Raw genomic sequence first — 23,830 nt, 5'->3', positions numbered from 1 at the left:
ATCACAAAAATGGGAGTGGAACAAAAAAGAACAGCCACCGTTGTCACTATTTTCCTCCATTATTGTGTGGACGTGGGGAAAAAAAGAGGGAAATACAGACGACCGACACGTTTACGCCCGGACGACCATTTAACACCCCGTTACAGCGACATACACCCGCGCACTCACACGTGCCAGGCGTTGTACGGGAGCGTGACTACCGGGCGAGCCTTTTAGCCGAGCCGGGAAACAATGATTCATTGCTCACTTGCTGCCAATCCCGAGAGCCTCCGGGCACGAGGCGCGTGAGGAAGGACACGTTTCCAGGCGCGCACTCGAGGCTAGTCAACATGAAACGAAAGGGAAAAAAACAATACATACACAACGGAAAAAGGCTAACATTAGCAGGCACTAATCTTTCTGGTGTACGTGTGTGATCCCTTGCGACCGAGTTGCATCTATCGGGGTAGGATAATCAAACCGGGTGGGTCACAAGGATCGGCTAAGTTGTGCTCGTTAGGGTCATCCAGGGCTCGTTTCAAACTCCCCCGACGAGATTGGGTCCCTCAAGCGAAAGGTTCTTCAACCGGTTCCCGACAGCCTCGGATGTTCCCCGAATGTGGTGCTTACGGTTCTGGCCAACGCTGTAACCATTTCGGACGAGCCATTTTTCCAAACCCGTGCCAAACTCGACTCGATTTGTTTCCCACAAAACCACGCGCACTCTGGAAAAGAGCAGCGAACCGTTTGGAAAAGGGAGTTCTGACTAAATTGGATTTTTTCCCTTCACTTGCTCCCTTGTTGGGGACTTCTTTTTTTTCCACCGCCCATTCGATCCTTGTAAACTACGTCGGGAGCATCTAGCAGCAGGCAGGCTTCCAGGAGGAAAACTACGAACTTCTCCTTCGTTCGGGCTCGTGTTGACCTCGAATGGCTCTCGGTGGGTTGGGTGGTGCAGTTTTCCCAGCACCCGTGCTGCAATCGCAATCGTGTGCCATTGACCTGATTTCTGCTGCCCCCTGCACATGCTATGTGTTTGTATTTATTTTCGAAATGACAGAGCGCAATCTGTACGTAGCTAAAACCGTTTGGTCAAACGGAATGGAAAAAGCAATGAACGGAACCTTAATGAACGAACATCGTACGGGGTAGCTTCGGGGGAAAAAAAATGTATATTTACCTACCTCCGTCAACGAACGCAACGATGGTTCAGCGTTCTGGTAATATTCCGCTTCGGCAAACAAACCAAACTCGTAATTAGTTGCTCAACTCGGCAGCTCTCGGATGCTGTGGAAAGCTTTTCACGTCGAAAAACACATTTCGTTCCACGGCGTACTTTTCTTCTTGCCATTCCGTTCGCAGAACTGTACACTGGGCTGCTTAAACGTTTCACTTTTCCACTTGAAACACTAGATTTTCTTCACTACGCGCCGCGTGCGGACTCACTCACATTATGCACACGCCACGGAGCGTTTGCTTTCACGCTCACTCGTGGGCCACTCTCGCACGTGGCTCCTCGTGCATTCACTTCACTTTCACTAGCGACCCACCCGGCCCCCGTTCTGGCCACCCCCTAGTGGATGCTGCGATGTATATCACGTGCGTGTCACAAGGTGATTTTTCCACCCGTTTGGAAAATTGCGACAAACCACATCGCGCTCCGTCACACGCGACACCCGTGGTAAGGACGTGGTTCAATCCGGGGTAAGTATGGGATGATGGGGATGCTACAAGCACTAGAAAAGAAAAGGTTAGTTGGCGAAATTCCTCGCGGGAGTTCGAGGAAAGCCACGCAAAAGCACACGTCCTGTCACATAGCGCGCCCCGTTGAAACTTCGGAGATCGAGCGCATCTCGGCAGCATCGACCATCGAGTAGGACGAACGGGCTCTTTTCATTCCGTCGCAGCCCCGCCCAACCGTGTGCCGAACGAGAACGCACACACCGTTAACAAGGGTGGCCCTTTTTTTCCTATTGCTCCATTTTGTTCTTCCACGTCCTGTCGTCAGTGAGTTTTCCACATTTTTCTTGTGATGGTGGCTGGAGCTGGCGCGATCGGAAGCAACGTTGGGACACTTCTGTGCCAAAGGTGGGCTAGCGCCTGGTGTTGGCGCTCACCCGAGCGTAATTATGTAATCTTCAAACAGAAGAACGCATACACACACTCACGGGAAAACAGGAGAATACGAAACCGAAGTACGACACCAAAGCGATGAACCGTGCGCTGGAAAGCTCCGATTGTACTCAATCCTCGAATTCGGCACGAATCGTGTCCTGCGCTTTCACCGAACGCGAGCAAGATCTCTTCTCGCAAATCACGGTCGACCAAACGATGAAACGCTAACTGGTTGTGTGTCTCTGGATGGGCTGCAGAATCACCATCACTGTGCTTCACCGGCAGGCACCCCTTTTCCTGTGAACTCACTTCCACAACTCCCGGCTCCGGAATGGCTCTCCCACCGCCCCGCCGTTGGGTGGCACGGTTCAGTGACTGAAAGGAAAAGTCCTTTTTTCTGCCGGCACGTTTTGCTGTTTGTTTTCCTTTTCACTGGCAGTCTGCCACAAGAAGAGAGTTTGTCTGTGGCCCGCAGGCTGTCTTTCCATGCCCTATTCATACCAAGGGAATTGGAAGGGATGCGTCTAGAATGCGGCATCCGGCGATAGACACGGTTGTGAGACTATGCGTGCCGACTGTAGACGGGTTGGGCTAAGGGCGTACCATAATATTCTACGAGATGTTCGATCCGATGGAGATGGCGCATTTCGAAAACGCCGAAGAACCATTGATTCTGATTCGGTTATGTTTATACAGTCTGAGAAGTCACCAAGCCGTTCGAGATATACCTTTGTATGTTGTTTAAAACAACAAATCCATCCTCAACGAGTTTGAACACCACTATCGAACTGGGCAACTTGTTCTCTGGTTTAGGAATTTGCTGGTGGTAACAGGGTTTTGCACGCGGTGCGGTAGAACGGGAACTAAAGCACACTGAAACTAAACAAAAAAGAAAACACAATCACACAGTTATCCTGTCAACGGGGACACCCTTAGGAAGACATCTAGTTGGGGCAGTTGCTCACCGGATACTAAAGCTTCGGGTTGTACCGAAGGCTCCAAAGGCTCCTACTCAGCCGGCCGAAAGGATACAAGGGCGGCACTCGTGGCCCTGTGGTTGTTGTTTATTTTCCTGGGCCACTCACCCTCACACCTGCAACGGCCCCTGTTTCGTGTCCTGAGAGCCGACCGTCTTTGAAGCAGCAGCAAACACGCTTTTAAAGTTACAGCAACTTTCATGGTGTTTGTGACAAAGATAGTGATTTCCTCTTTGCTTAATTGAACAACTTCAAAACGTATCGTATTTTACGAGGCGAGGCGAGGAGAGAGATGAAGATTAGCGCGCCAAAACTGCAGCAAACGCAGAATGAAGGAGATAAAAGCATGCCGTCAGCTCAGATAGATTCGTTTTGCAGCTTAATCATTGAGCTTTTTGAAGAAAGCTTTTGTAAAAGAGCACGTGACTGTATGAAAGGATGTAAAAAGGATATTGTTTTGTAGCAGGCGTTGATGATAGGTTTCCAATGAATTTAGATGACGAAAATGAATGTATAAATTCTACTTGAAAAAATGTAAGCTTTTTAAAGATATCTTTGTGTAATTTCTCAAAATCAACCATTTCAAATCTTTACTTTGTTAAAATATCAATTGCTATACACGCTTTATTAATATCGTCAACGGTGACATAAGCTACGCTCTTTAGTTGAGGTAATTTGGCTGACTTGCAGGAAGTATAGTTTCTGTAGTTATTGTTCATTGCTAACACGAGGGACAACACATTGTTTTAACATACAGCTGCTTAAAAGGCGTACGGTAGATTAAAGCTTCCATTAACTTTACAAAAGGCATTTCGATGGTGCAGTGCACCATCTGCGACTTCGGCTATGCCGGTTGAAGACGGCTGACATTTGTAGTTCTTACATCGCTACGCTACACATAGTGCGGCTGATAGTCTTTCGGATTGAGCGCCCGTTGGGACACCGGGGATCCAGGTGGTCGGGCTATATCGTGCCGCTGTAAGGTTAGCGGTATGTCAATACCGGGCCTCAGACGGAAAATTTCGCGTTCCTTCGCTATCGCATGTTCCGTTCCGATCGCCGTGAGGACCTCCATCAGTGAGAGAACTGTGCGAGAAACGAAAACATTTGCCTTGGTCATTGGGGGTGCTTATGAAAAAATATGACGTTATTTTGATAGCTTACAGAATAAAGATATCAATAGACACATCACGATCATCAAATTAGACGATAATCCTTCCTTGTGGCCGTAGTAAGCTGCGTAGAGTATGATTCCGGCGAGCAGTGCCATTTGTACAAAGCTAAAGTATTTGAACGTTGCTATTAATGCGGGTCTTCTAAGGCCCGCCCCGATCATCCAGCACATGGCGAAGAGGATGTTTAAGGCACACGGTATCACTATTTGGTACAATGCGGTTTGCCCTGGGAAGATACAAGAAAGATTAAGTGTTGAGAAATACTGTAAATGAAAGCTTCATTCTTTCGAACATACAATCAACAAGCAATTGCTCGGCTCCTTGGCTTAGTATGACCAGAACGAACAATATGTTTATGCTGCCGAACAGGTAGGTCAGCAGTCGGTAGGCACGGTTGGTCAACATGGTTCATCGGTTCCACCAGTACAGGCACTTCTACGAGAAAACAGAAAAAAGAACATACAATCACAAGGCAGTTTGTCAGGATTGCTTTCGCGAAATTTAAATACACCGGAGATGACATATTCATACGAACTTGATTAAGGAAGATTCGCTTTATTTATCTTAAATATGTGTGATCTTATAAATTATTACACGAAAAATCCGATCAATATCTAAACTTGGGCTGTTTGCGGCTGCGGCACGTAATGTACCGTGCCTTGTAGTTGCGCTGCCTTTTGGCGCATGGCTTCGAGTGTTGCAGAGACAATTATCAACTCAATTCCGCATCCCACTGAAAGCAGAAAGAGCATTTTAGAACATACAAGATTTTTGTCTAAATGTATCCCAAACATACCGAATAAATAAGTAAATATCCTCTTCGCTTGAGATTCCTCTTGTACAAACAGTCGAAAACCAAAGACCACCATCAAAAGGGCGAACGCAAGTTGCGCGAAGAAGAACATTTTAAACAGCCACACGAGTTTCATTTCTCTCTGTAACACAAACGCAAGGGAGAAGGAAAAACGCATATGATTAGCATAAAATTTCGTTCCGGTTTGTGTTTTCAAAACATTACGGTAATGATGCCAATGATGAGTATCACCGCTAACACAATGTTTGCAGCGCACGGCGGTATGAATTTTTCCAACAGATCTGGAATGAAAAAATCAAGAAGATTAGTAGTATCTTATTGGGAACTAAGCTTTCTAGTACTTACCACTCTCATCATGTGTGTATATGATCAATATCTTGAGCTTGATAATGAAAAATGACATCGTAAATATATTGAGCAACGCAATCAACACGCAGAGTATCCTACATGCTACGAGGGGCGGTTGAAATTTTGGCATGTTAGGCTCCTCGTTGATCCTATAAGAGGGAAGAAAAAATCTTCTATTGACGATGGTGTACTGCAGGATGGTAAGGAGATGTTAAAAAGTCTAACCAAGAAACCGAAACTTGTAATAATTATCACATCACACGTTTATTGAAATTTTCTTCCATCCTACGTAGGACCATTTAAATTGTCCTAGGAAACATTACACTGGCTTAAGTACATAAACTCTTTCTAATCATTAAGGTGTATCGTAGGCTCACGACGTTTGTCACGTTTTAGGTGTCTTCACTGCCTCCACGCTGTGGTCCACGTCCACCTTCACCAGATAGAGCAGGGCGGCCGCAAGGCAGATTAGTACGAAAATAGCTCCCAGCTGTACGTAGCTAAAGATTTTGACGATCTTCACCAATCGAGGTCGGCGCTGGAAAAAAAACCAAAATCAAAGCAGTAAGAAAACATGATCAATACTGTACGAGGAAAAGCATCGGATCGGTCGCCACCACCTGTGGCGTTTCGATCCGATTTGAAACGCTACCTACCGTGATGATCCCGATAATTAGCGCGACGACGGAAGCGAAGTTTGCCAGACAGGTGCCCACTATGATTATGTTCGTACCTTCAGGGGGAGGAGAGGAAAAAAACAGCATGAGACAATAACAATGATAGGAGCAGCAAAGTCTTCATACTTACTTGTTGGAAGGTTGGCAATGGGAAACACTTTGCTCGCCAGAGTTATGAAGATGGCTATCAGCGAGATGGCCAAACTGTATAGGAACACTTTGTGCAGTTTGTTGGTGGACATGGCCGCTCCGATGGATCAAGAACAAAACGAAAACCACACACGCAAACACACACACTCACGAACCGATGCTAGAGCATCACAATGTTGGACACGGCAAGTAGCATCATGCGTACCACCGTGGGTTGTCAAGTGTACATAAACTCCATCCCCGGTGGAGACGAGTCTTCAAACAAACAAAACGGAACTTCTTTCCAGCGGTGCAGTTAGGAACACTTGAAAATCATTTTATGGTTATCAAAACCAATAGAATTTTGCCGATTTTAACACTTTAAACGTGCTAGTTTCAGTTCAGTGACAACTAATGCTGGTGGACGCAAAGCTGTTTCTTCTTTCTTGTTATTTTGAACTGGCTCCCCAAAAATGGAAAAACTAAAATTACACGTACGTTGCGCGCATGCGTCTGTCAGACTCAAGCAGTGTTGAAATACGTGAAGTAAAAGCGAAAGTTGTGAAAGAAGTCGCTTGTCATGAAATAGAACTAAAAATGGATGAATACGAAAACATGGTACATTCTCATAAATGTTTTCCCAACATTTAAATTTGAACTCTTTTCTACTTCCGCAATGCTGTAACTGTACAACTGTAGCTTTAAAACACTGGCCAGCAAATGTTGTTATGCTGTCAGACACTGCAGTGCTGTGAGTTTATGATCCAAACAAATGCAAGTGCACAGCTGCGCACGAAACAATTGTTTTGATTTCCTGTGGACAACACCACAATGTTTTGTTCGTTTCAATTGATGAGCTCACTGCTGGCATTAATAAACATACGTCACATTCTTAGCTGGATGACGAATTCGGAAAAATGATTAAAAATAAACTAGCCGCGGTACGGCATACACTCGTAAGGCATGGAGTAAGAGATACAATAGAAAAGAACGGAACACATATTTCTGCGCAAACTTCGTAGCATTCGAGATGCAAGTAAGCAATAAATGCAACTTAGCACCACTTAATGCCCGGCAATAGCTTGAAAAGCAATCCATACATACCTGGACGGAAACCTACAGGTGGAACAGCAAAACAATCGGCCAAGTGCGGACCTCTTCTAAGTAGGAGTACTGCATACAGGATATTATAATGGCTACGAAACGCAACCCGAGTATCATACACTGCACCACACAAAAGCTAGCATAATGCACTTTGTTATTGAGATTACTGTTTTGACGACGAATGAATCATCCGTCCACGAACATCCAAAACGAAACAGTTGTGGAGAACTGGTGAAAAATGATGAGCATCAAGATTGACAAGCTGGAGGTGCGAACAACTGTTTTGTAAAGCTCCGAGTGATCTGTTTGTGACTCACAATAGATGGTTTTAACGATTCCAGTTATGTTCTACCAAGATCAGTAAAAAGAGAGGTCGGGTCAATGCTATTTTTACTCCGACATTTTTATGACAGTTGGTTGAAAAAGTGTTTACAAACATACTTGCAGTATGTGTGAGATCTTCGCTAAAATCTCACGAAATAGGTAATTAGAAATTTTGAATCAGAGTACCCATGGTTTCGCGGATAGAAACTGTTTTTTTGTGTGAAATCACTGGATATGGATCCTGTTGGTTACTATGATTGGTGAAATTAAGTGTGATGGTCTTCCTCACGCGCACGTCTTCCCAATAAATATTCCGAACGCCTCAATGGCCGCTCTTTTGATGAAACATACCAAATTGTTGTGCCCTGGCTGCTCTTAAGAGGTAAACAAAATTTCAACCAACTGTCAAACATTTTCCCACATGCTGTCAGTTTCAAGAAAAAAACCGGAAACGATTGAATCAGTTGAAAAAAAAAAAAGATTTTGGTAGGGAAATTTAGTTTAGAGAAAAAGATGAATCTTTATTAGAGACCATAATTATTTGATTTGCAAAACATTTATAATTTAAGCGTCTTTCCGTAACGTAGTTATTTTTTCCATCTATAAACTACATATGTTTTGACGCAAATATAGAAAATAGAGGGTGTAGAAATGAAGTTTGTTTCAAGTGTTCTCGTCCTATTTAGCTTTACTAATTTCGTGTTTTTGTCCGCCTCAAAATACAGCTAATGAGTAAGAATTTAACAATCTTCCCCACATTGCTGAGGATCTCAACTACCACCAGGCGCCTCCATTACCAAATGTGGATTTGAAAAATTTTAACGCGAATGCTGCGACAAAGGATGCTACGCGATTAACAATTTGAGTACAGTTATTTCGGATAGAGCGGTAAAAAACTAAGGCCGCTTGCGTGTTGTTGAATCAGTTCAGTAAGTAAGACGTTTTGCGACGATTACTTTTTATTTCATCATGTTAATAGTTCTGATACTATCATTACAAAATAAAACAAAACTATATAGAGATATTTGTATGCTTGTGATGCGTGTCACCCGCGTTTGTTTTCCCTTTGGCGGGATTGAATATAATGTACAACGGGTTTTATTTTGAAATTCTGTGGTATGATGGCGGGACCAATAGTTTTCTTTCGTCATAAATCTTGTTTGTTTTACACAGCTACTGTGTATTGTTTAAGTTCATTTTGTTATCAAGGTGCAGCAATGGCTGTAATTTTTTTCTGTTTAATTTTCTCCCAAAATCATTATTTGTTGTCTCTTTTTCACATTAATTTTCTCTGCCTTGTTTAAAGTCCACGATTTCTTCCGTGGAATTGTGTTTAGTTCTTCCTTGTTACATTACTTGTGAATAACTTCTACCTTTACTAATCGGGTTAATGATTTATAAGCTAGTCTTTCTAGTATGCCGGATCTTCTGCGGTTAGCATTCATACCATACGCAAACGATATAATATCGAGTAGCTTTAGCGGAATGGGTCGATTTTGATTCGTGTTATAACAACATTGATCATTGAACAACCACTCTACATCAACCTACGTTTCTCGTAGCAGATAAGCATACTCCGGTTGTTTATGTACATCCTTTGCGTAATATGAAACTCAATTTGGTTCAAATTCAGTCGATGAGGTGGCTGAAATGTAACAACATTGAACGATTTCATTATTTATTAGTATTTCATACGATTTCCATTGGACAGTCAGTCGGTTCAATGATTTATTTCGTTTTATACAAAAATGCTTCTGTAATAACCGAACAAACAACAACCGTTGCAAGCTACTCAACCATATTTTCAATCGTAATGTCCAGTTTCATGATTGCTTTCAGTCACACAACCAAATTAAATTTTCTGTTCATTTATGTGAGAAGTGAAATAAATAATCTCCAATAAAATGTGAAAAATTCTTCTGTATATAATTTAGTTGTTTGATGACTTTTATAGGTCATAGCCTACAACGATGTTTGCACAGCGCACTGCGAGCTGTTCCCTATATCTTTTGAATAGGAATAATTAGCTTCTTCTTTTCCTAACATAACCAAACGTGTGCTTTGATTGAACATTTCTCAATATAGCAGTACAGCATGATGCCGTGCATAAAATCCGCGTAATGTTAGGCACTTTATTGTTCTTATTTTCTCACATTTATGGATAAATAATATTCACAATCTGTTGCAAAACATGATCCATGATGACATGATAGATAGTAACCGTTTATAAGATTTTTTGCCGCAATTTCCGCCGATTGAAGTGCTAGTAAATCATGCTTTGAATGAAACAGTAAGTTTGTGTGCATATTTTCCTTTTGTCATGGTTGCAATTGATTTCAGTACATGTTTTCAAATAAAAAAAATTCTAGTTTCTTTCTAGTATCATATGCTCCATTGCACAACATTTTTCCGTACCAGCTTAATTATTTGTTGTCTTTTGTTTTACCAACTGTAGGAGTTTACTTTTGGCTATTTCTTATTCATTTACTTCTGTAAACAGGCTGCAAATAGAACACACAGTTATAACCTACCCTGCTGAACGTGCAAAAGAAATGCTGCCCCCTTGTCGGATGTATGATATTTTAGTATTTTAGTTGAATTCATCCCATACGGGATGGAAGAAATAAGCGAGAAATCATCAGTCCAATCATGCTATACCTAGAAAACTACATATTATTGAAATCCATTCCAAGCTGCTAAGCTCGAGTTGGACGGTAGTGTTTGTATTTCAACTAAGTTTCAGTAAGTCTCCAAAATAGGTGTTGCCTCGAAATACAAAAGTATGAAATGGTGAAAATAATAAAACAACTAAGGTACCGACTTGTACACTAGACGTAGTGGTGATAACGCTACTAAGAACTCTACAATGCTACAGCTACATAGTGCTACATTAAACTTTCAAATACGTAAGATACGTTGTGTTTTGGTTTTTCTATTTTCTTTATTTCACCATTTTGATCGTTTATTTCAACTAAATCTTATTTTATGTTGCATGTTTAAGCGTTTGTTTTGCTGTCCTTCAGACCGCTACATATCGTTTTGCTTGAACCATTTTGCCTTCCGCTGCGTTTGCGTCAACATGTTTTACTTTCCACGAGCGATCGTTGCGGTTGTCGCGTGATTCAATAATTCATTTTTACATTTGTTTTGCGATATAATAGCACGGCGTTTGATTTTGTAAAAATCGTTTCAACACTGTTCTCTCTTATTGTTCAGGGTCGTACCCGGGTATTCGTCCCGTGTGTTTCGTTACATTTTTTTTTTTATTTTCTCGTACGAGTGTTTTATTGAACTCTGAGGACGGGAAGGTCAGGACCGCGTCGCACAAGCAAGCGTTTGCATGCAGTCTAGGTTGGGGGTGTGGTTGGGTGAAATTGTGGTTTTTATTTTTCCTAAACAAAGTGAGGATGGGGTTTTCTTCTACAGAAGTAGTGCGAACGAACGGGGGATGAAAAAACAACACCAATACTCTTGTTCTGGCGTTTCACTTGTCCGCGCGTCGTCTAGCAAATTGTTTTGCAAGTGAATGGAAGTGGTGATCCCAAATGGCAAACTTCTGCTATAAACGGCTGTATAACTTGTTAAACACTACAACGCTAAGGACTATCATATAATAATGTATACTCTCTATATAATCCTCTAGGTATAATAGGTTCGGTGAGTCTCTGTGTGTCAATTTTGCGTGGAAGGGTATCTCTAGGGGAGGGGTTGTGCCCAGTGTGCTGCACTGGGTTCGTACAACTTAACGGGACCTGCTGGTGGTTCCACTAGGATTAAGATTATAAGTATCTGTTTCGTTCTCTTCTTGTCTGCACTACCTGTAATCCGTTCGATAATTGTAGTAGGAGTTTTTTTTACTTTGCATTTCTCAGCGCTACGAGATCCATGATGGCTCTGATGAGATAGAAAAAGAAGAAATAAAAACACGGTCACCTTGGTGATAACTAATAAATAAACTTAGAAACAACTACCCCGAAAAAGTATCGCTGAAAAGGAAGCATCAAAATTGATACGAAACGAAAAGATAATGTTTGAAGAAAACAAAAACAACAGAATCATTTAACTATGCTTACAGTTTATTGATCTCCTTTCGAAAAAAAAATCGTTTACCATTCACTAGAAATAATAATAATAATAATATAATATTAAATTTAATATTAAGAATAATAATAATAATCGTAATGATGACAATAAGAACAAGGTTCTGTTTCTTTCATTCCCTTTCTTTGACTCTTTTCCCAGGTATGAAAGATGTATAGAGCTATAGCTTGAAACGATTGTTAATTTTACAAAGTAAGAGAGGGGGGTATGCTCGTATGGTTTGTCTTCATTAGGTGTCCTTTTTGGGGTTTTCCAGTTTCCATTTCCTGTGTGCAAAAGATCAGCTATTACTCTACTCGCAGCCCATTCGCTTGGAACGGTTGATCTTGATTTGGTATTTGCATCACACACTCCAGGTCACAATCAGGTGCTACTACTTCGCAATTCAGCTTAGCTAAGCTTTCATGTCACTTCGATTCAACCGGCGTAACGCACTGAAATATCTCACGGAACCACATTCGTTTTGTAACATTTGTAGCGTTGTTATGGTTGAAGCAACCACAAGTAATAACAGGTGGCACAAAAAGGAACGAGCGAAAAAAGGTGGCGGAAAGAAATCGGGAAAGATGGAAAATTAGAGAATAGAAAATAAAAAAAAACAGTACTATACACTAAACCGATAATATTCACAAAACAAAACAACAACCGGTGAAGGGAAAGAAAAAAAAATCTTATACAAATACCATTTACAGTAAGTAAAGTGTTCCATCCACGAAAGGGCTTAAAACAACCGAACCGAAACGCGTTGCTCAGGGAAGCGTTCTGGGTGGAAAAGTGCAAAACAAACGAAACTCGTGAATTGAACGAAACAGTATAAAGGTTGCATCCTGTTTTGAGTTAAACACAATGAGGCAAAAATGTAGCCAAAAATAATTTAGTGTTTCTAAACACGGTCATAGAAGTGAGGACAGAACGAAAACCAGAATTTGGAAAGTGAAGAAATAAATAGAGGAAACATAGAAATAGAAAAACATACAGAAATAGATAAAAGAAAAAGTAACAATGAAACTGAGAGAAATAGAGTGAGAGATAGAGTAGGAAAAGGAGAGAGAGAGAGCGAGAGTATTACCAAAGCGATCGTACTTGCTAAAGCTTCCCCTACAAAGTGCTAGCAAAAAAACGGAGTCAAAAATTATACCATTTGCCATTAGTTTGTTTACTTTCTACAGTTTTCTACACAACTTTTTTCTTGCTTTGCCTTCTGTCACCCTTCACTTCTTGGCGTATGCTGCTTGCCTGTACGCCTGCTTCTAATAATCTTTACTACGTGACGTCATAACTAGGTGCAATGTGTGCTTATGCTTTAATCTTCTTCGGATCGATTTCATCTTCTGCGGGTGATTAGTGTCGTGTGCACTCCGGATGACCGATGCCTTCTGTTTGGTGGTGATTTTTTTTTTTTTTGCTAAAGTTTTCCTAACCAATCGCCTTATGGGCCACATTCTGTCAAACGATCAGTGCGTGAAGCGTAGAAAATCGAGTTCGAGTAACTAACTTGTACAATTTAGCTACAATAGCTGACCGGTGCGCAAACAAATGTCGGTACGAACAATCAACAATCTAAAAACGAAAACATTATGCTACAAACGAGAGAAAAAGTATTCACAAAAACAAAACAAAAAAAAACCCTAACCGAAGGGCTAATGAAAACCAACGAACGGCTTGGCCCGTCGGTTCAATACCGGTGCGCGTAAAGTAAAATGAGACCAAATTCGATTGCAAACTGAAACCAAATCGATTCGAATGGGCTCGTTTTAGAACGAACACGGACAAGGTCGGTTTGTGGTAACTAAATTCTGTGCGGTACCGGACACTCCTTCTGCCTTCCGCCCCATGTTGCATTGCATCTCCAAGGGAGAGGGGCAAGGATAAGGATCGCGTTTATCACTTTTCGCGCGGCTTCACTATCGCTAACAACAGTTGGCTCTACTCTGCAATGCACTACGAAACTACGTCACTATCGCCAATGAGGTTGCCAAATCTGCTCATTATCTGCTAAATTTCGATTTCCACCATGCGCCCAACCGGATGTGGTCAAGGGGGATAATTATTTGTTTTACAGTTTGCATTCATTGCCAGAGATTTTGAGGACGTAATGGGTAACTCAGGTGTGCGTAAAAAGCACGTCAAACTTCAACAAATCCCACCGCAATCAGCGTAAGTAGTGTGTGTTTTTTTATCAATGTTTGCTCCACTCACTTCTGCACCGTCGTATTGGTTTATCTTTGATGCGTCTTTTTGTTCTATGCTTTGCTATCTCGCCTGCTCGGACTGTTGTATTACATTCTTCAAGAATTGTATCGACGAATATAACGTTTCTTTTTTTTTTTCAATGTTTTCCAACAATCATTTGTTGACTTGGATCTTTGCATAGTGTCCTTTCGCCTTGTTTCTTTAATTTTTCCTTTGTTCCGTTTCGCATGCACTCGCTGTTTTGTTTTGCTTTGTATCGCTTCCACTTATCAAATAACATATTTTATCGCATTGTGTCACTTACTAAATGTTACTATCACTACAATTGAATCAGACTACTAATTGTTTACTCTCATTGTTTTCACTTCCTTCCACGTCCCGTCATATATATGTGTTTTTTTTATTTTGTTTGTTTAGCATGTTTTGTTTATTTTGTCTCAGCCTTTCCCACGACGCAATACCGGTTCTTCCTTTCTTTTCTCCGCCCCGCGTTTCCTCTCATTCACTTCCGTTCCGGCCGTGGTACCACGTGCAACAATCCCAACGCTTATCGAACAATGATAAGTTTGGAAGGTTCATGGATGAGTATAATAAAGCGAACTTGTCTGCCATAAACAGGGGGAAAGGGAAAAACAAAAACACACGTAGATAATTCAAACCTTCAGTGTGCGAGTGACCTACCATTAACGGTTGCAGCACGGTTCGGTTTATGAGCAGCAAACAAGGTACTCTCCGCGCAGAACTTGCTAAGGCTGCGCAGGATGAGGATCAGGGATAAAAGGCAAGCAGGCGCACGAGATAACGGAAAATAGTGTACGCCGTAACATTCTGGCAAACCGTTCCGCGCATTGAACGTCAGGCGACAGGCGAAGGCGAGTGGGGTTGGGACTCCTCCTTCCTGACAACTTTGGGACTCAGTGTGATCAGACCACCACTTTGGTAGTGTTGTAATAACAGGTTTTCAATGTCTCGAACGTATATACATCAGCCGGCCACCGGAGGTCAACCAGCTTAAGAGTTGCTGCTATGCTCTAGTATAATTTGTCTTTCTCACTACTTGGCTACCTCTTCACATCTGCTCTGCGTTTGCGCTGTACTGGTTTTTCCTCATTTGCTCTAATATTTCTCAGTTGACTACACTGCTAGTTTGTATTCTTTTATCTAAATTTACCACACTACATGACCGTTGGTCGTCAGTAACGATTGCTATCAAACAAAATGAAGTGTATAACTCGGTAACAATTATTATCCAACAGTGTACGTTCTAGCATGCACGCATTGCACGCGTCTGCACGTTCCCCGACGACACCTTTGGTGTCCATCGGGTACACTCCAGGTACGAGGGGGATGGTGTGTAAAGGACCATCCTTCGTACCACCAGAAGCCTGTTCCTGGCAAATTGCCTTGATGAAAAAGGAGCTTTGAAAAAGGGGCAGCTCATCAAACTGCCTATAGAATCAGTGAAGTTTCATCGAGTTCAATAGAGAGAGAGAGAGAGTGAAAGAGAGAAGAAAAAGAGGCATGACCTCAAAAGTTGTAGACAAAGGTGAAGAAATACGGTCGAAGCATCGTTTGTACATTTCTCACGTCCCTCACTGCTCGCTGGCGCCGTTGGCCAAACCGAGTGTTGGGGGACAGTAGTTGGAAGATTTTCCGAAGGCATTTCCCGCACGCATTCCATCCTGGAATAAGGCTGGGTTGGTGGTCGGGTTGAGAGATAACAACATCATTTCCCCCCCGCCATTTACACTCGAGGCGGAGGCTTTAGTTGCAGTTTAATGCCGACACTCCTGGAAAAGGGGTGTTACAGATTGGTTTTTTACTTCTCTTTTTAGTTTCGTTTGTTTAGTTTTCTTCCCCCATCGGCCCATCTGGAAGTTGATGTGCTTTTTTGATAAACTCACAGCCCTACGTCATCTCGTCGCCATCGTCGTTGTCCTTGTTATAGTCTGATTTCGCAGTTGTATTCCGATGTTTCTACATTCGTTTGTGTTTTTTATTCAACTTCAACACAAGGCGCACGCTTGCAATGCGAACAGTGAAACTCCGTCAACCGTTCCCCCGTCGGGAGACAATTCCCCATCAACCTAGCCGGAGCACATAAGGGTCCTAGTTGTTGGGACATCAAACTTTAACAAAACGGTAACAAAAGTCAACTAATTGATTACTAGAAAACAAGCTGCCTACCAGCATTCGCCTCTCTTTTATGGTTTTTTTTTTGCTTCTCTGTATTTTTGTTTGTTCCTCACTTCTAATAAACCTTACAGCTTCTTTTATAATTGCACGAATAGTATAATTTACAATTTGTTTTTTTTTAATGTAGCAAAAATGTTTGTTTTTTAATTAATGTTCTTGTTTAATCCACACCTGGAGTATTTCTCATCTCGGTTCGTGAGTAACCTTTCTTGGTTTTTTTTGTTTCGTAAATTTTTGTTTTTGAAATACAAACATATCGAAGTGAACTAGTAGTTCACACAATCAGCAACATAGTAATAACAACCCTAAACAATGCGATCTTTAACCGGTGATGCCGAAATGAAACGATAAAACAAATGAATGACTTACAGAACTGTGGTGGCTAACTGTGGCTTCCGTGTAGTGGAAAGCTTTTGTTTTCCCCCGAAATATTACGCACATCTACGCTTTGTCTTATATATTTTTGTTCTTCCCTAGCTTAGCTTAGGACTCACATCTACCTTACGTTAGAAATTACCATCGTTTTTTGGTTGGGCCTCCGTGGGTTTTCTCCCCCCGCTCGTGTTTCGTGTTTTGTTCTGCCACGGGTCTTCGCTTCGAGGCCGCCCAAACCACTTGTGTTTGTTTGTGTGTTTCCACCTACTATTTTAATGTCCTAGAAGTAGTTTGGATGTATGTTTTGTAAATCTCTCTTGTGTGTGATTTTGTTTTATAACATGCTCTCTCGGTTTAGCGAACAAGGATTGCCATCCATCCCTTCGCCTTTATTCTTTTGTGATTTTTTGGAGCTTCTATTAGCTATCAACGCTTCAACTAGTCAACTAAAGCCTATGGTATATGCTAGTAATATATTAGTAACAACCGAAAGAAAACAACGTATTAATATAGCCTTCTAACGCCTTCTAGCTGCGCGCCTCGATATAACCGGGGTTATCCACTCGCGTTGTTCCGGGTTCTGCCTTGCTGTATCCCTCTGTCCCTGTCTGCTGCCTACTCGCCCTTCTCGCGTTCATGCTGAGCATCGATCGGTTACTATGGTATCAAGCTGCCTGTTTACTATCGCGTTGCGTTGCCTACTAGATGCTGCTGCTGCTGCCGTTCGGTTTCGGATGCTGCCGGTGGTCGGTGGTAACGTTGGGTGACGAACAGGATGTCGGGGTCCCTTCCCCTCTTGGAAAGGGGAAAGGTGCTGAGGGTTACGGGTGCTGCACACGACCGCAGCACGGCGGATAGACGAAGAAGAAGAAGTGGTAGCGGAAATGACGGTCGTAGAAGTAGTTGTTGCGTGGGTTTCATCCGAGCAGGCTTCGATTATACCTCCTGGTACTTGGAAAGGCGGGCCCGAAGTTCCATGTTTTCCTGCTTCAGCTGTTCCACCTCTCGATGTAGGTTCATGTTCTACGGAGAGAGAGAAAACCCGCAGATTAGACACGGTGTCGACAAAGAGGCCGCAGGTAAGGATACCGTACCTCTTTTTCCAGGTAACCAGCACGGAGCGCGATTTGGTTTTCTTTCATGCGGCGCGCGTCACGGGAACGCTTCGCCGCCATGTTGTTCTTTCGACGGCGCGCCCAGTACTTGTCGTCCTTCATCTCGTCCGGGACGAACTGTTTGCGGGACTTCTTGATCATCGGCTGGGGCTTGAGCTCCTCGTCCGAGAAGGCGCGTGTTCGCGGATCGAAGTCACGGGTCGAGGACATCGAGAACGCTGTAACATCAAAAACTAACATTTACAATAATGAGGGAGATGATCCTTAAAAAAAGATTAACCAAAGGGCGTGTGGTGCGGTGTGAGCGGTGAGTTTGGTGGTGTTTGGCCGGATTGTCCGATTGTTAGCCGTCCAGCTCAGACTCAGACGATGGATGTGTGGATGAAATGTTTTGGATGGATGGAAAATGGTGTGCGAAGCTATCTTCACGGGAGAAAATCATAAAATAAAACCCTAACGCAATGACGCTATACGCAATGTGAGATGTTCTCGCTTCGTGCCTGGTGATGCCCGTACCAGGATAGAAAGACCTGCGGTCGTTTCGGTTGCAGGACCCGTGGCACGGACATCGGTACGAGGCCACGCTACTTACTTGAATCGGCCGGCGACGGTGGGTTCATCGTTTCCGGGCTCATGCAATCCGATGGCGAGGGCGACCGTTCGCGCTTCGTCGTCACCTGGCTCAGGCCGGACAGCGACAGGCCCGCACAGTGGCCGAGGCTGTCCGACCGCTGGCCGGCTAGGCTGGTCGAGTTGCCCAGATGACTGCTCGGCAGTCCATCGTACGGGATGCCGTTTTCCGAGAGAAACTCGTCCAGGTCAGCATACTGCAACGAGGTGTGGCCATGGGTGCGGAGGGTAGAGGAGAGCGTACGGTTAGATCGACAATGTTCTTCAGCAATTATTCAGTATGTTAGCGTCGTTAGGCGGGGTTATCTATTACTAAGTATTAGCAACTAACAAACGCTAAACTACTTGAGTTGTTCTACTTATTAAAAGTTGTAAGAAATACGAAACTAGAAAGTAGCTTTTTATTAATTTTTCAACAAACAACTATCACAAGCAGAACTGATAAGGAAGAAAAACAGACCCTTTTTATTGTCTTTTAAATTTAAATTAGCTTTTTGACACATTTATTTCACACTTTTTACTCTCTTTTAAATTTTTTAAAAGCTTTTTGAATATGTAATAAATTCGATCATTCATTATCCCTATGGAAATGAATACAATTTTGTAAGTTGTTCTATTTAATTAATTCAGGTTTTGTTTATGTAAAATTTTAAATTTAGTTTGATGCTACGTTTAAATCAATTTGTTTACCATAACAGTAAAACATTGTAACAAAAGATTGAAAACTTACTAGAATTGGACAAAACATAGAACAATTGCAAATTAAAATGAAACTACGTAAATCTTTATATTTTTCTGACAGTTTTTGTAATTTTTGAAATTTTGAAATTTGGTTTCGTGCTACGTTTAAATCAATTTGTTAACCGTAAAAGTAAAATATTGTAATAAAAACTTGAAAACTTACTAGTATTGGACCAAACAAAGAACAATTGCAAATTAAAATACTTTTACGTACATCTACAATTATTTTTCAATAGTCTTATACTTTTAGAAATGCTAATTAAACTACTTCATCCAATATATCGTGGCTTCAAAATGAGTTGAACAAATCATTGGCATAAAGATGAAAGCTTTCTAAAAGAAATGTTCAAAAGCCCTCTGGAAGAGTAATATAGGATTCATAAGCACGTATCTACTCAGTCAGTTAAAAACAGTTACTTGCAAGACAAAAACATAGAGTAAGGTAAAGAAGTTTGATCGATTGCTCACCTCACTCACCTGATGCACTTTGAGATCAGAATCGTAGGGCAATGTTTTATCCCACAGGTTGGGCCCCAGGAACGCTGAGTGTGCATCGACGCTCCACGGGTCGCCCTCCTCTTTGTGTTTGTCCTCGCCGCAGATATCTTTGTTATTGCTTGTTTTACCTGAAAATAGAAAGACTACTATGAATTATAGATTTTTCTGTCGAAAATCATAACGCGTTCGCCAAACGTGGTGGACGCCACAAAACTCTTCCGGTTGTCGGTTAGAGGAAAACGCAAAAAAAAAACAAACAAAAAAGGAAATTAAGGAAAAACGATCACACACACACACATAAAAATACACGGGCACTTTGGATTAGTGTCCGGGTTAGGAGACTCCGAGTTAACGTTGTCTAAAGGCGTTAGTTTGTAGGTCGTTTGAAAATCATTCCGGTTACACAAATCGGTCAATATGTTAAGAATTGGCCAGGCATAGTTCCGCAACGCTCGGGGGAAAATCCCGCCCCCCCTCCCCATAAGGATGGCCAGCTCTCGAGGTATCAGGTGTACCGATCGTGCACATGCGCTTCGTGCCTTGTATTTCCTTGTTTTCCAACCCTATCACGGGGAAGGGTGGTGTGTAGCGAACGTGCGAGAAGTAATCCGATTGTTCAGCCACGGAACGGTCCCACTCGAGTCGCTGAAGCCAAACGGAACGATGCCGGAAGGGATCGCTCAGAGAAAAGGGGTGGGGAGCGTTGGGTAAAACCATTTGAACGAACGAAGAAACGAAAACAAACATCGAAGAAAATGAAAGTGAAATTTTAACCCCAGTCTGCCGCCACTTTCTCCCACCACCACCACCACCGCGTGTTGTGGAAAGGAAAATAAAGACACGTAACATAGAAACGCGCGGCCGGTTTTGGTAGACGACGCTCCGGCAACACAAATGTCGACATCGTGAGACGGCGCATGCGTTGAATGTTTGAGCGGACTCGCCGGAAGCAACGGGGTTTGGGGCAACTATTATGTTACGGGGGGTTTTTGGTGGTGCGCGGGGTGGGTTGCTTTTGCGGTTATGGCTGTCTGTGTTATGGCTCGCGAGCACTTCCTAGTTGGCAGGAACTGGAATGCCCCACCATGGCCCGGCGTGCCACCGCAGAGTGCGCATGCGATAATGCGTTTGTGAAGTGCAGAGATTGGCCGCTTTTCCATCCCCCACCCCCCTCCGCGGCCCGATCGAACGGATCGACGATATGATGGAAGCGAAGGGCCGACGATGGTAATTAAAGTCAACCCACTGAACGCGGGATGGGAAACCGCGCACACACCAAGCAAGCAAAGCTGGCAAGAAACTGAGCCACCGAGTTACTAAGGCCTCCGAAACGGGGTAGTCCGAGGAGGAAGCGCAGGAATGCTACGGCACCACCGGAATTTAGGTCTCTGGGCAGACGGCGATGGTCCTCGGCGCGTGCTTTGTTGTGCGGATCCTTTTACATAATCGATTCCACTCCGCCCCGGACCCGTTCCGCAAATCGAAATTAATTAATTTCCTTCTTTGTGTATTAGCCGGTTGGCAGTGTTCCTTGTCCACTCAATATTAAGGTGGTTGATATCAACTCGGAGAAGCGTAGGTAATTAACTTTGCCACCACAGATTGGAAATGTGATACCTTTTTGCAAACGAGGGACGATCCAATCAAATACAGTATCGTCGAGGTAAAACAGGATCTACAAAACGTTTTTCTTTGTTTCATTATTATTTACACAGGTTGTTGATTAACATTTCTTTTCTTCAATTGGTAAAAAAGGAAGACTTTTTGAATACTTCTCCTTAACTTTGGTTTACGAATACGTATATTCCTTACATCATAAGATGTTTGTTTTGATATGATTCATATATGATGTTGTTTTTTGTAGTTTTAATTCATAGTTGTTAAAAAAATTCTACAAAGCAATATATCACTTAATGATGGCCTGTTATCAGTACCATTGATACTTTTAAAGTTGTTTTTTTTCCATTTTGTCATTTTATTAGCTGTTGTTTATCAGAAAAAATATAAAAATCTTTAAAAATGCGCGTTATAAACAATAAACAAGGTTTATCAATCTTACAATTTGCAAAAATCAAACAAATTATACTTAAATATTAAGTGTAAAACTGTCCAAGTATTTTTCTACGGAACTCCAGAAAGCATAAATTGTTGTAAAGCCAGAGAATGTTTCAAAGTAGGACTTAACACAGTTTAACAGCGTTGAGAAACACATTAAAAATACATTTTTCCTCCTCACTATTCTGGTCGATCTCAGACACGTTATTTTTGGACCAGCCGGAAGAGGTCCCAAACATTCCAACCAGTTGCAGTTAAGTAAATCATTCCCAAAAAGGATCTTGACTAACGGTTTCAAAAAAGGTTTATATGGTACGGTGTAAAAAAAAAGATGGCTCGAAAATGCACTCCTCTCGCGGGACAATTTATCGTCTTTCTGCGCGTTCCAAACCGAGCGCCGATGACGCTGCCACGACTGACACATAAATAAACAACTCGTAATCGAAAGCTAAAGGTTTCTCCAAACGGTTTGCCATTTCGAAGCCGACGGTCTAATCAAGACGCTTGTCGCTGGACAAAGTGGTTCCATCCTCCCGACGGATGCTCCGAGCGAGCAGGAAGCAAACCCAGCGGAACTGTGCCATCAAAAGAAGTCGATGGGAGAAGAGAAGAAGAAAGAAAAAAAACTAGGTGCAACGAGAAAAACTAGGCTTCGGATGAAAGTGAAATTTTCTCATTAAGTCGCCACGAGACGCGAACCGGTTTTCCCGCGTGCGAGTGTGTTTGTGTGTTTGCTTTTTTTTTATTTAATCCCATCCAACCGTCAGCGGATGAGTCCAGCACGCCGTTTGGATTCCCGTGTTGCGCAACGCACGAGCGTGTGTTGTTGTCCGGTGACGATATGTCCAGCTCACAGCATCCCTCCCCACCGAGGAGAAGGGTTGGGTTGTGGAAAGTGCTGTAATAGGAAAACCCGCCGATCGTTGCCGATCGCGCGTGCAAAACCTCTTCCTCCTCGATCGTGCAATCCCGGGAGCTCATTGATGTGACAGATTATGAACCTCCGCTCGGGCAGCGGGAAAAATCAATTTCCGTCCCTTTTCCGACGGCAACGGGAAATCGGTCATCACCGGCCAACAGCGACTCCGGCCCCCCAAACCGGTCCGTGAGTCCATAAAGCCGCAAAACTATCAATCGGTTTGTGTCAACCTGTTTCCCAGTTGGACATCTGATGTGTCTCCTCTGGGGGAGGGGAAACTTTCTTTCGCGCGCCCGGAAAGTGCTTTGGAGACACGCTGTCATAAGATGTGCCGCTGGTTGCGTCATAGGAAGTTTCTATTGCATTGCGGTTGGATGTTGGTTGGTTGGAGCTATAAGCTCCGGGTAATAAAATCTCATTGAACGAACCAACCCCAAGTCGTAGGAAATGGCCAATAAAAAGACACTAACTTAAACACATAATACTAAATAATAAAAAAAAAACACATCGCATTGCAAATTGCTTTACCAAAGTGTACTGTTCAAATAAAAGTGTTAAGTCGAAAAAGATGTTAGTTAAAGGTCATGTCTTGTTTCTTCTTCCAAAACTATTTCGATTCAATTTTTGTTGGTCCACTCTCTAAAGTGACAAACATTTCCTTTTCGCCTCCCTCTTTTTCCTCTTTTTTCCCCCCCACCGTGAGTAATATCAACCACTTTCGCTAGAAATGGCACACTTTGGCGAAATTGTGGAGATGGCGAAATTCGCAAAAAATCGCAATAGAAAACTCGCCCCACCCGGCGGGGCTCCAACGAGCGCACCGGAAATTGCGCATTCGCCATGCGGTAATGTTGCGAAAGACATAATTATAATTATGTGAATTATACAATGGTACACACACATACACAAACACGCACAAAAGCATGTTACTTCCATGTTCCAAATGTGGTGAAGCGAAGGCACGAAAATAGGCCATAACATTGTGGCGCTGGTCGTGGAACCGCATGTGCATCTGCGTGATTTGTATTTTTATGTTTGTTTCAGTTTTCATTTCCCCACACAAAAGGGGTTTTCGTCGCCTACTCAGATTATCCTCTGCTTGACCGATAAAATACCCGTAGGAGGAATAAAATAAACAACATCGTCTTTCCTATTTACTGAATTCCTCCCTCTTGGCGCAGCCACTTGTTCGATTGTTATGCTACGTCGCATCAATATTTGCAAATGCATTTGCGATTCCAGGAGCACCACCGTTCCGAAACCCAGCATGTGTTAGCACCCGCCCTACACACCTCCTCCTCCTCCTCCTTCGAATTCGTTCAAACGAACCGTTTCGGGTTTTTTGTTTGCACTTTCGCAACGAGC

At 42.7% G+C, this 23,830-nt stretch overlaps 4 protein-coding genes across 4 annotated transcripts in view; all 4 read right to left on the bottom strand.

Moving 5' to 3' along the window:
- Positions 1 to 3,689: 3,689 nt before the first annotated feature.
- Positions 3,690 to 4,683, bottom strand: LOC131281665 (uncharacterized). The gene is made up of 3 exons (XM_058311011.1): positions 4,543 to 4,683; positions 4,236 to 4,472; positions 3,690 to 4,157 (listed from the first exon to the last, which is right to left on the bottom strand). Exons 1-3 carry the CDS (start codon positions 4,649 to 4,651, stop codon positions 3,964 to 3,966), a joined length of 540 nt encoding a protein of 179 aa, XP_058166994.1. The 5' UTR covers positions 4,652 to 4,683; the 3' UTR covers positions 3,690 to 3,963.
- A 104-nt stretch (positions 4,684 to 4,787) lies between these two features.
- On the bottom strand, positions 4,788 to 5,553 carry LOC131282128 (uncharacterized). The gene is made up of 4 exons (XM_058311524.1): positions 5,406 to 5,553; positions 5,265 to 5,341; positions 5,043 to 5,181; positions 4,788 to 4,979 (listed from the first exon to the last, which is right to left on the bottom strand). Exons 1-4 carry the CDS (start codon positions 5,536 to 5,538, stop codon positions 4,861 to 4,863), a joined length of 468 nt encoding a protein of 155 aa, XP_058167507.1. The 5' UTR covers positions 5,539 to 5,553; the 3' UTR covers positions 4,788 to 4,860.
- Positions 5,554 to 5,793: 240 nt separating this feature from the next.
- LOC131282143 (uncharacterized) lies at positions 5,794 to 6,334 on the bottom strand. The gene is made up of 3 exons (XM_058311542.1): positions 6,216 to 6,334; positions 6,065 to 6,141; positions 5,794 to 5,946 (listed from the first exon to the last, which is right to left on the bottom strand). Exons 1-3 carry the CDS (start codon positions 6,325 to 6,327, stop codon positions 5,794 to 5,796), a joined length of 342 nt encoding a protein of 113 aa, XP_058167525.1. The 5' UTR covers positions 6,328 to 6,334.
- An 11,062-nt stretch (positions 6,335 to 17,396) lies between these two features.
- LOC131283138 (thyrotroph embryonic factor) overlaps positions 17,397 to 23,830 on the bottom strand; it is a 121,738-nt gene continuing 115,304 nt past the window's right edge. The window contains exons 2-5 of the mRNA XM_058312713.1: positions 19,471 to 19,634; positions 18,215 to 18,449; positions 17,602 to 17,840; positions 17,397 to 17,530 (exon numbers count right to left, since the gene is read on the bottom strand). Of these exons, the coding sequence (XP_058168696.1) occupies positions 17,444 to 17,530; positions 17,602 to 17,840; positions 18,215 to 18,449; positions 19,471 to 19,634 (725 nt within the window). The 3' untranslated portion in view covers positions 17,397 to 17,443. The remainder of the gene's footprint in view (positions 17,531 to 17,601; positions 17,841 to 18,214; positions 18,450 to 19,470; positions 19,635 to 23,830) is intronic.

The sequence above is a fragment of the Anopheles ziemanni genome, chromosome 2, assembly GCF_943734765.1.
Source record: "Anopheles ziemanni chromosome 2, idAnoZiCoDA_A2_x.2, whole genome shotgun sequence".
In the NCBI taxonomy this organism is placed as follows: domain Eukaryota; kingdom Metazoa; phylum Arthropoda; class Insecta; order Diptera; family Culicidae; genus Anopheles; species Anopheles ziemanni.
The sequence above is the reverse complement of the archived record's forward strand: the minus strand, read 5'-3'. Positions and strand labels throughout refer to the sequence as shown.

Excerpts from the sequence above, each read along its gene's own strand:
- LOC131281665 (XM_058311011.1), bottom strand. The coding sequence starts at position 4,651 with ATGTTGACCAACCGTGCCTACCGACTGCTGACCTACCTGTTCGGCAGC. Across the intron at positions 4,473-4,542 it reads CGAGCAATTGCTTGTTGATT|GGCAAACCGCATTGTACCAA; the intron begins GTATGTTCGAAA and ends GTATCTTCCCAG. Across the intron at positions 4,158-4,235 it reads TCTATTGATATCTTTATTCT|TTCTCTCACTGATGGAGGTC; the intron begins GTAAGCTATCAA and ends TTTCTCGCACAG.
- LOC131282128 (XM_058311524.1), bottom strand. The coding sequence starts at position 5,538 with ATGCCAAAATTTCAACCGCCCCTCGTAGCATGTAGGATACTCTGCGTG. Across the intron at positions 5,342-5,405 it reads ATACACACATGATGAGAGTG|ATCTGTTGGAAAAATTCATA; the intron begins GTAAGTACTAGA and ends TTTTCATTCCAG. Across the intron at positions 4,980-5,042 it reads GATATTTACTTATTTATTCG|TGGGATGCGGAATTGAGTTG; the intron begins GTATGTTTGGGA and ends TTCTGCTTTCAG.
- LOC131282143 (XM_058311542.1), bottom strand. The coding sequence starts at position 6,327 with ATGTCCACCAACAAACTGCACAAAGTGTTCCTATACAGTTTGGCCATC. Across the intron at positions 6,142-6,215 it reads CATTGCCAACCTTCCAACAA|GTACGAACATAATCATAGTG; the intron begins GTAAGTATGAAG and ends CTCCCCCTGAAG. Across the intron at positions 5,947-6,064 it reads TAATTATCGGGATCATCACG|CGCCGACCTCGATTGGTGAA; the intron begins GTAGGTAGCGTT and ends TTTTTTTTCCAG.